The following is a 12,127-nucleotide window of genomic DNA, read 5'->3' as shown; positions in this document are numbered from 1 at the left end:
TCAATTAGCCTATGTGTTATTTCATAGTTTTGATGTCTTCACTATTATTCTACAATGTAGAAAATAGTACAAATAAAGAAAAACCCTTGAAAGAGTAGGTGTGTTCAAACTTTTGACTGGTACTGAATATATATATATATATATTCATATTTTCTTTTATTTTGGGGGGGGGGGGGGGGGGGGGCAGTCGACCTTTTCTGAATATTGGGGAGGAGACATATCCCCCCACCCCGGTGACAATTTCGCCTATGCCGGAGATGGTATTGGTTTATGCTGCTCTGGCTGGACAGGAAAATACATCGCAGCATATTAGCTTGATTTGAACCTCCCCCTGCTACAGCCGGCAAGCAGCAAAAGCTGCAGAGACCAGCCTATCAATGGGACAGGGACGCCGTCAGTGAGTGAGGACTTCATTGTTTGCCCGGAGGAGCTGCGTGCGGGAAAACTGATTCTTTAATCTGGTTTATCCATAAGGTCTCTACGTGTGATTTTTGCTTATTCATCCTGAAACTTTCACTTATGATTGGCGATTATGGGGCCAACGTGTGGTTTCTCTCTGGGAAACATCGTTTTGGTCCTCCTGCTGTTGTGTGAAGGTAAGGGTCAACCTCAATTAGCCTCTATCGCATTTCATGGTTTTCTGGAAATAAAGTTGACATCTATCTAAATAACCATATCTGAATGATTAACATAGCCTAGTTTGCATGTAGCAACATGTAGTTTACACCTTTGTTATTACTAAAATGAGTTTCACTTTACAGAATATGTGGATTTATTGTATTTCCAGGTGAAATCAGACGGAAATGTATGTAGTCAAACGAAACGTTATTGTCGCTGTGTAGTTAATGAATAACCGTGCGTAAACGCGTTTTTGAGGATGAAAGTTTAACTATAGGGACTGAAACAAACCTGTTCTAGGTGGGGTGTAGCCTATCATTGTTTGTCCTCTGCTCAGCATCAATTCTCATGGCATCTTTTTGAGTTAATAGTCCAGATGACATGAGTCCTACTGAAATGTATGTGACGAATGGCAATTCGACTAAATGTGAACAAAATTCAAAATCCCAATTCAAAATCTCTTTCTGCTAATTCAAATACAGTACGCTAGTTCCTAAAACATTACAAAGTTGTGAGGTCCTATGACTTAATACTCAAAGCAAATTCAGATAGCATATTTATGGACTAAAACGAATATTCAATTTGGTTCGTTTGGCGATTTGAATGGAGTTCAGTCAGTAAGTAGCCTATTTATAACAGTAAATTGTTATAACATTCTATAGAAATACTGCTGGCATACAGTATACATACATTGTCCTTTAGATCGTGATATGCATGGCATGGTACATGGTCTCTGTGAGTATAATGCATACAGCTGTATATCATAATAGTATAATCCCATTCACAATCCCACTGCCCAACTGTACTACTACTCTCCCCAACCAGACTATATTTATAGTCTATGGCTCAAGGTTTTGTAAATCGCAGTGTGTGGCCAGGTCTCTAAACGGAATGGTAGTTCAAAGGAAGACCATTGTGTAGAAGTAGGCCTTTTGATTGAATGAAAAATGTATTTCTAATAATTTAGAGCACATAAAATGGAATGGGGCGATGGGATATCAGCAATATGAGACAGGATAACCAGTTTTAGCTCTATTTAATTCACTTTTGAGATAAAGGAATACATGTGCTACGATATCTCCCTTTGGAGAGTTGAGTACGATAATTAATTAAATACTTTAAGTTGTCATAGTTGTGTAAATGTTCTTTGGTTATTTTTCATGGTGGCAGCAGTCGGCATCTAGTAACGCTCTTTACGTAATTTACCACTCTGCCTTTTTATTGTTTTCAATCCGCAGGGGATATCTGTGAAGTAAACTCGCAATAAACCACGCCCAAATGGTTTTGAGGGCCTGGAGTAACGATAAGTGGCGTATATGACCGATTGGAGTGTCATAAAAATGTGCAGATTGTAACAGAAATGGCCCTATAGACTCCATTGTTTTGAACCAACGTCCCCACGTGTTTTAGGCCTATGTAATGATGTGTTGTTTATCAAGTTGAGTAGGCCTACCCTAGATTTCGAGAGTCATTTATCAGTTATTTTGTAGGCCCTAGTCCTAATTACAGAGGCGCTGAAAACACCATCCAATGATCCGCGCGCATTGGTTGGATTCTAGACATTGCCAGGCTGTCAGAACAAAAGCCCGTGCAGGTCTGACGGCAGGTGTGCGGCAAGTGCTCCCGTCTCTGGGTAAACAGTACATGTTTGTTTTCCGAATAGAGAATATAGCCAGTTAAACAACTGAATCCCACCATTCTAATAGCAAATTATGCCTAAAACCCAAACTGAAGACAGGGCAGCAAAATATATTTTTTCATGATGGGGTTTTTCTTGAACATGTATGGTTGGTCAATGGCTAGGATATGCCTCTGGTGGTCACAACAATAAGGTGAGGTGAGGCCCTTAAGAGAGCATGACTGTAACTTGGCAAACAGTGGAGAGATGGAACTACAATGTCTTTTGACTGAGTTTGACTGTCGTCATTTGTAATGTAACCCCTGAAATAGGCCTTTATCCAACTTGTAAAGTAGATGACATTTTATACAGGTAGAAAGTTATCTTTCAAATGCAGATAGCAACTATTTCAGATCATAATGAAATAAAGAAAATTCAACAATTAACTAGCCACAGCAATAACAATAGCTTTAATTGAAAATGAATATATTTATATAACTTCTTTTGATCAATGAATCTGTACAGCGACTCTGCTTTAAAGGTGCAATATGTAGAAATCGCTCTGCCCTTTCCTGTTAGCTACATTTCTTATAGTTTGCCTAATTTTAGATTATGTGACAAAACAACCAATGTATAGAAAATCATTGTACCTTCTAAACCACTGTGTAATATCTTTTCAATAACCAAAAATACTGTATTTTCAGCTGTTTGAAGCTGTTGTACAAAATCGAAAGTAAAAGGCAGAGTGGTAAAAGATGAGTTATAGCTCTGTCATTCAATGAGAATGACAGAGCTATAACTCACATTTCTATGTGAATTTGGTCGGGTCGCCCAAAAAGTTACATATTGCAGCTTTAAATCAAGAGCCATTGAAGAGTTGAATATTTTGACATTTAACAGTTATGTTCTTATTTTTGTAATGATACCTTGGACAATATGGCCGCCCCAAGTAACCAATTACTGCTAATCTACATGCATGTTTCCAGCTTATTAAATCAAACAAAGGAAACTGGTGATCAGTGCTCCTGTAATGGCTATCAGTGTGTTGAAATGGTGGCTGGTTGGAGAGTTTGTGCACACAGGGGAAGCCTGTTCGAAATAAATATTTTTTTTACACAAGTTACGTGGTTTGAAGAAGGCTAAAATAGTATTTCTATTCAGTCACTGGCAGAATGAATTTTTTCTTTGTTCATATGTATCTGATATTTGTATATTTCCATGTGCGTCAGGAAAGCAGTCAATGTACAGGTTGCCGAAAGATCAACACTATTTGATTTATCAGGCAGTCCAGTTCTGACATGGTTGTGGTCATATAATATATGATTCAGATCAACTGACTAGTTTGCTAGCATTACTGTGTTCTCTCTCTTGTGTACACTTAGCTACCAGAAAGCCTATTAAATGTGTTATTCTTCTCAATTTAAAAATGTACTGTATTTCCTGAACAAACAGCTCCTATACTATGGGAAATATGATATACCCAGATATAATTTCAGATGTTTTCAAGTTCAAGTTACCAAGATCAGCAAAATTGAGAATGTTGGAGCTTCATCTTTAATGAAAGCCAGGAAGTGTAGTGATCTGGAGAATTGCCCCAACCCTTTCCATATCCCACTGAGACCCAGATATTAATTTTTGTCCTCTCTAGTGGTCCATATCTCTGAGGCCATGCAAGCCAGTGTATTAAATCCTGTTGTCCCTTTGAGAGGACATTCTGGGCTTTTCAATGATATCACATGTGGGGGTGGGACCTTGACAACTTTATCTTAAATGATTATTAATTTATTTAAATTGATGAAAATTTTAGGGTCATTTGAAAAGAAGTGTGTGTAATTGTTAATTATCATTTTTGTGAGTTTGATATTCATATCGTTTCTAGTAAGTGAATATCTCAGGAATAGTTAAGTGAGTTGTCAGGACTGTATAATAATTTTTTCACATTAAATAAGAACTTATCAAGAAATGTCTTACTGTACTCATTGACTGTAATGTAATTGTTTTCCTATTAACGTCCGAATGACCACTACAGAGGACAATTTTGCACTTACAATAAATGATCAATATGTATTTTTTATGTTTTACTTTCTCCCCAAACACTTATGTAAAGTGTCTCAGGAGGATAATTTGACAACAATTCTCTGGGAACTGAAGGTAGCCTGTATGACCAAAGAGTTGCAGGATCAAGGCTTTAGGTTCAGGTGCGACACCTCAGTTGACCCTTTTCAGTGAAAAGGTTACCACTGCCAAAACATGTCCAAAGACCTCTTTTTCTCTTTTTCTCTCTCTCTCTCTCTCTCTCTCTCTCTCTCTCTCTCTCTCTCTCTCTCTCTCTCTCTCTCTCTCTCTCTCTCTCTCTCTCTCTCTCTCTCTCTCTCTCTCTCTCTCTCTCTCTCTCTCTCTCTCTCTCTCTCTCTCTCTCTCTCTCAATAAGAGTCTGGTAGCAGCAGTTGTGATGTGTGAGTAGCATGAATGTATGCAGTGCCTTCAGAAGGTTATTAAAAGGTTAATTAAAAGTCAATAAGTAGTTGAGTCAATAAGTATTCAGCCCCTTTGTTATGGCAAGGCTAAATAAGTTCAGGAGTAAAATTTTGCTTAACAACTGTCACTGTTGGTATCAGACCTCATAACATTTTAGTCATTTACAGATGCTCTTATACAGAGTGGCTTACAGTAGTGAGTGCATACATTTTCATATTTTGTTTGTACTAGTTGCCCGTGGGACTCAAACCCACAACCCTAGCATTGCAAGTGCCATGCTCTACCAACTGAGCCACACAGGACAACACCGTCTGCCTGACGGTAAGGGAGTCAACAGCTCGTGGCTGGGTTGTGTGGGATCCTTGATGATGCTGCGGGCCTTCCTCAGGCACCGTTTTGAGTAGATGTCCTGGATGGGTGGGAGCACGGTCCCAGTGATGTACTGGGCCGTCTTCACCACCCGCTGGAGGGTCTTGCGGTTGTGGACAGTGCAATTCCCATACCAGGCCGTGATGCAACCAGTCAGGACGCTCTCGATGGTGCAGCGGTAGTATTTGGAGAGGATTTCTTCAGCCGCCTTAGGTAGTAGAGACACTGTTGCGCCCTCATGAAAAGAGTGGTGGTGTTGTTGGTCCATGTCAAGTCCTCGGTGATGTGGACCCGAGGAACTTAAACTGCTGACTCTCTCAACTGAAGTCCCATTGATGTGGATCGAGGCATGTTCCCTCGACTGCTTCCTGAAGTCAACAATCAACTCATTTGTTTTGCTGACGTTGAGGGAGAGGTTGTTGCCCTGGCACCACAATGCCAGTTCACATACTTCCTCCCTATAGGATGACTCGTTGTTGTTGGTTATCAGGCCTACAACTGTGGTGACGTCTGCAAACTTGATGATGGAGCTGGTGTAGTGCAAAGCCACGCTGTCGTGGGTGAACAGGGAGTACAGCAGAGCGCTGAGGACATACCCCTGGGGGGGCCCTGTGTTAAGAGTCAGTGTGGAGTAGGTTTTGTTGCCAATCCTCACAGCCTGTGGTCTGACCATCTGGAAGTACAGGATGTGAGCACATGTGAAAGCAATACATGAACACAACAGCAGCATGGACAACTAAGGTAGAAAAGCATCGATCTGTGGATCTGCTGTTCTGAAGGTATTACCCTATTTGTCGCCCTGGGATGACCTCTGACCCTTGAAACCCTAACCCAAGTGGTAGTGATCAGCTCCCTCCACCTCCCACAGGAAGTTTTGTTAGCAGCTGCTTAACCAGACCCTCCTCCTTGCATTAGCGTCAGCATTTTCATCAGCATCCACCACTTTTGAGAAGGACCAGACCAATAAATCTAATTTGATACATGACACTATTTGATTTAGGCCCTTATTACATTATATGATTTAGTTAAGCTTGTGTCTTGGGTTCCTTATGCAGACATAAATGTTCTAAATGTTTCACTCTTGCTGTTTTCTTTAAGTATAATTGGAAAAACATGAAGTTATTTGCTGGAGTGTCACCCCATTTCTTTCTTTTTATTCCAGTCATAGCTTGGTTTATGTGTATTTTTCTTTGGTGAAAATCTACACTACTGTACGTACACTAGGAGAAAAACACAAAACGTTCAATGTCAGTTCGCCACATCAACAAACGAGTTTGAGACGAAAGCTCAGCTGTGCCCTACTCTTGGGTCAGTAACGACTTTGCCCATAGGCAGTAGGTCGCATGTGTCATAGGAGTTGATACACTGTCCTCAATCTCAGTGTTAACACTGTTATTTCATCATATTTGCACATGGCGGCAACACACAATTTAGAGATGACCTACATTTGATGTTCTATTGAAATTTTGCGTTTGACTATAGGAATTGTCAATAAGCATACATCATTTTTAAGGGGTGGCTGTGGTTCCGAATTCTCTGGAAGTCTCTTCCCGGATAGCAAAAAATCTGAAGCTTCTGCAAATGTGCGGGATTTTCTACTTTAAGCACAGTCTCTGCTCTACTTGTTCGGCTGCCCAGAGAACAGGCTACTCCGGCAACTTTCAATGATGAATGGAGAATGGTGCTTGTTTACATTTTTTTGTATTACTTTCGGAACCACAGCCTTATCTTTCTATAGACTCCAGCTTTAAGATGTGATCATCCTCATCATATTTACCGTATTGATATTATGTACGGTGAACTGTTTTTGTAATGGGTAAAGTCATAAAATTGGTCACCCAAAAACACCATCATGATATAAATGTGCTTCTCTCTCGAAGACAGAGGTACTCATTGGATTATACTTAATTGGTTTATTGCCATATATCTACATTATGAGAGACCAAGCCCAGTGTCTATGTATGTTTAAGGTACTCTACTGTACTGCATGGATGCTACAACTACCTTACCCTGCTCTGGCACTGTCCCTGATCCTTCAGAGAGTTAAGGGTCACATTTCCAACCCATGCATGGGCACAATCTAATTTGCTTTGGTGGAAGGACAAGAAGACGTTGATTGAAATTGTGTCCTCGGGGCATTTAGTGCTCTTTTTTTCCCACATGGGTCTTGACAAGTTATTTTCCTCTGGTCGGTGATGCGTGCTGTGTTTAACCAATCATTTACAACAATGAACACTACAAAGACTAAGCTGGGTTCGTATTAAGCCTCTTTCTCACTATCTCTTTGACAAGCCAGGGTAGAGATGGATGTAGGAGTGGCTCAGCATTGGGACGTCTTTGGCAGTGGCATTTTGACCCTTTGGACTAATAAGATTTTGTGTTTGTTTGATGAAATTATGGATCCTCTCTTTATGTTCAGGGGCATTATGATTACATAAATTACATAGATAGCATGCCAACTCGATTGAATATGCAAGGCAAGCCTGCATGTAAGGCATTTTCTTAACAATAGTATGGAACACATTGACATATATTTTGACATGTAAATATTTAGCAATATATTTGCCCCATAGAATTTCAAATGACTGTTATTTTAAAATACAACACACCACTTAATATTACATATTAACAGGTATTTAATAGCCTGGTTGTCAAAATCAGTGACCCATCGATAAGGAAGTTGCTGTTGCTGTGACCAAGCAAGCATGAATCTTGAGAGGTTGTAAATTGTGAGAAAATGCCAAACGGAGGCAGAGCAGTCATTGCTTATGATGTTGAACACAGACAATGCGGAGGCTACTATACAGGTAATCAATAAAACATTCATCTTTTTTTATTTTAGTCATTCAGCAGACACTCTCATTCAGAGCGACTTACAGTAGTGAGTGCATACATTTTCATACTTTTTTTCGTACTCAGTCAATAAAATGAATTTACAAAGCCCTATTTTACATCAGCTGTTGTCACAAAGTGCTTATACAGTAACCCGGCCTAGACCCCAAAGAGCAAGCAGAAGCAGAGGCACATTGGCCTGGAAAAACTCCACAGACGGAAAAAACCTAGAGGTTACTGTAACATAAGGTTATTATATGTAATAACAACATAATAGCATAACAGTATATTTTTAAAACTGGCTTTTCAACAGCCACGGTGGTGATACTGTGTCTGGACATTTCACGTAAGTGGTCTGATGATGATGAAGACATCAAAATAGATGTTCTGCTGCATGACGTGTCCTCTGTTTACCTTTCTAATGTCCTAGTCATTCCCAGAGGAATTCTTCAACTGGATTTGTAGTTGCAGCGAGGCTAGCTAATCCCTAAGGAGACGTTATATTAGATTTATTGATGACTTATGAACATGGAACATTGCATTTCGGTTCTTGTAGTCTTTGAGGCTAATTGGGCTACATTATGAGGATAATTGGTTATTATATTACGATACAAGTTAATCTACCTGCATGTAGTTTATCTATGTGCGTCAAGCAAAGAAATTGGCTAAACAAGTAAAATATCCCCTTACCCCTTACTAACTCAATTTCTTATTAAATTGCAAAGCCGTCACAGAGAGAGGCCACAGAAAGCAGTTCCAGAACACAATAGCATTTTTGCATATTCGGTCTACAGAAATCATGAATCTGTGCTTACTGGACACACTGCCTCATTATGATGTGGTTATACTGCTTGTAATGGATGAATATAAATTTATTAATTAGCTCCATGGACCAAACAAATTCGGTCTCAAATACAATCCAATATGCAGTAACTTGAACCCAAAACACTCATGGAACCAAAAACATCACCGTGTCTGTGTAATGCTCGTTCTCATGTGTATGAAATGATCATTTTACATTGTTATGGTTCTTGAATTGTTTCTCAGTTTGAGGTAGGCCTATCCTTATCAATAGTATGTTGCTTAATAGTGAGATTTAGCTTATTAGTGGGTTTTTTAATGTTCAGTGGCATTGCTGTCTCAAATTATATAAAGTAAAATATTATCATTGTTCATTACTTTTGAATTACACTGAAACATTTTTGGGGACCCAAAAAGAAGTACTGTACTCCATCTGAAATTAAAACTGTTTTAATGGATGGTTATTTCATCAAAACACAACAAGCTGGACTCCACAGTATGATGAAACAATTCTGTATATTGACAATGGAAACCAAAAACATTATAATCCATTATAACATTAATCAATTAAGTTATTGCATGATTTTCAGCCTTTTACTTAATTGGATCTTGCATAGTCCTTAGTAATTATTCTCATTGCTGTTTTATATTTGGAAACAGAGTGATCACGACAGCTTTCGGAGTCTTTGTGACAGATTCATTTGAACTTTGAATTTGATTTATATTCTATCATTGTTGATTTTTATGCTTACACTGCATGGAATGATGGGTTATGCACATCTGTATGCATGATGATTATGATCCATATGACTCTATTATAACAGACTTTCAGATTCCACAGTTGTAGTTTTGGTTTGGACAAAAATATACAGTATATTGTATATTGTATATAGTATGAGGCAAAGAGCCCTATTTTTTGTGGTTGGAAATGACTGTGTACACGTGTAACAGGGTTGGTTATGTTTCCATTTGCCACTAAATGTATTCAATGCTTATGTATTCCTATTGGTTGGTTGAATTTACATATGTTATGCCATTGGTAATGCTTGCAGATAGGGGGAGATCGCGAACGTCAATTTCTGCCAGTCTGATATTTCTATGCAAGCGGTAGGTCACGTTCTGAAATACTATTTTCTATTTTCATATTTACAATGTGTATGAGTTCAGTATGTATATTTGATGTGTATATATATATATATATATAGTAGGCTATGTGTATGGTACCTGTTAGCTTTGGGACACAACATAGATTCGGGAGTCTGTGTATTGGTTGGACACCCTGAGTTGTGCATCGTTCTGGTGGGTGGTGACGGAAAATAACCCTATAACACCCCAAAATAGTTTCCTGTCATATGTATAATCTCTAGGAACACTACTTACTGGACATAAAGTAAAATGTGTCTCTCACTATCAAATAAACATCTGAATCCAACTGTTGTCCAAACCGCACCATGGTATACTTCCGGCGCCGAAAAGAGATGGCTGCCTCGCTTCGTGTTCCTTGGAAAATATGCAGTATTTTGTTTTTTTACGTGTTATTTCTTACATCGGTACCCCGGGTAATCTTAGGTTTCATTACATACAGTCGGGAGGAACTACTGAATATACGATTAACGTCAACTCATCATCGTTCCTACCAGGAATATGACTTTCCCGAAACGGATCCAGTGTCTTGCCTTCCACACAATACAATGGATCTGATCCCAGCCGGCGACCCTGTGCGACGCCGAAAAAGGGGAAAACGTGGCGGTCTCGTGGTCAGGCTTCGGAGACGGGCACATCGCGCTCCACTCCCTAGCATACTACTCGCCAATGTCCAGTCTCTTGACAATAAGGTTGATGAAATCCGAGCACGGGTAGCATTCCAGAGAGACATCAGGGATTGCAACGTGCTCTGCTTCACGGAAACATGGCTAACTCAAGGGACGCTAACGGAGTCGGTGCAGCCAGCTGGTTTCTCCATGCATCGCGCCGACAGAAACAAACATCTTTCCGGTAAGAAGAGGGGCGGGGGGGTATGCCTTATGATTAACGAGAAGTGGTGTGATCATCATAACAACACACAAGAACTCAAGTCGTTCTGTTCACCTGATCTAGAACTCCTCACAATCAAATGTCGACCGCATTATCTACCAAGGGAATTCTCGTCAATCATAATCACAGCCGTATACATTCCCCCCCAAGCAGACACATCGATGGCCCTGAACGAACTTTATCTGACTCTTTGTAAACTGGAAACCACACACCCTGAGGCTGCATTCATCGTAGCTGGGGATTTTAACAAGGCTAATCTAAAAACAAAACTCCCTAAATTCTATCAGCATATCGATTGTGCTACCAGGGCTGGAAAAACACTAGACCATTGTTACACTAATTTCCGCGACGCTTATAAGGCCCTCCCCCGCCCCCCTTTCGGAAAAGCTGACCACGACTCCATTTTGTTGATTCCAGCCTACAAACAAAAACTCAAACAACAAGCTCCCGCGCTCAGGTCTGTTCAACGCTGGTCCGACCAATCTGAATCCACGCTTCAAGACTGCTTCGATCACGCAGATTGGAATATGTTCCGCATCGCGTCCAACAACAATATTGACGAATATGCTGATTCGGTGAGCGAGTTCATTAGGAAGTGCATTGACGATGTCGTACCCACAGCAACGATAAAAACATTCCCAAACCAGAAACCGTGGATTGACGGCAGCATTCGCGTGTAACTGAAAGCGCGAACCACTGCTTTTAACCAGGGCAAGGTGACCGGAAGCATGACCGAATACAAACAGTGTAGCTATTCTCTCCGCAAGGCAATCAAACAGGCCAAGTCTCAGTACAGAGACAAAATCGAGTCGAAATTCAACAGCTCAGACACAAGAGGTATGTGGCAGGGTCTACAGTCAATCACGGATTACAAAAAGAAAACCAGCCCCGTCGAGGACCAGGATGTCTTGCTCCCAGACAGACTAAATAACTTTTTTGCCCGCTTTGAGGACAATACAGTGCCACTGACACGGCCCCCTACCAAAACCTGCGGGCTCTCCTTCACTGCAGCCGAGGTGAGTAAAACATTTAAACGTGTTAACCCTCGCAAGGCTGCAGGCCCAGACGGCATTCCCAGCCGCGTCCTCAGAGCATGCGCAGACCAGCTGGCTGGTGTGTTTACGGACATATTCAATCAATCCTTATCCCAGTCTGCTGTTCCCACATGCTTCAAGAGGGCCACCATTGTTCCTGTTCCCAAGAAAGCTAAGGTAACTGAGCTAAACGACTACCGCCCCGTAGCACTCACTTCCGTCATCATGAAGTGCTTTGAGAGACTAGTCAAGGACCATATCACCTCCACCCTACCGGACACCCTAGACCCACTCCAATTTGCTTACCGACCCAATAGGTCCACAGACGACGCAATCGCAACCA

General features: G+C 40.6%; 1 protein-coding gene across 1 annotated transcript in view; it reads left to right on the top strand.

Moving 5' to 3' along the window:
• Window positions 1-293: 293 nt before the first annotated feature.
• The window catches only part of LOC139570657 (proto-oncogene tyrosine-protein kinase receptor Ret-like), a 35,135-nt gene continuing 23,301 nt past the window's right edge, over window positions 294-12,127 (top strand). Inside the window, exon 1 of the mRNA XM_071392720.1 lies at window positions 294-596. Within this exon, the coding sequence (XP_071248821.1) occupies window positions 533-596 (64 nt within the window). The 5' untranslated portion in view covers window positions 294-532. The remainder of the gene's footprint in view (window positions 597-12,127) is intronic.

This window comes from Salvelinus alpinus, chromosome 3 (assembly GCF_045679555.1).
Source record: "Salvelinus alpinus chromosome 3, SLU_Salpinus.1, whole genome shotgun sequence".
NCBI classification, from domain to species: Eukaryota; Metazoa; Chordata; class Actinopteri; order Salmoniformes; family Salmonidae; genus Salvelinus; species Salvelinus alpinus.
The sequence above is the reverse complement of the archived record's forward strand: the minus strand, read 5'-3'. Positions and strand labels throughout refer to the sequence as shown.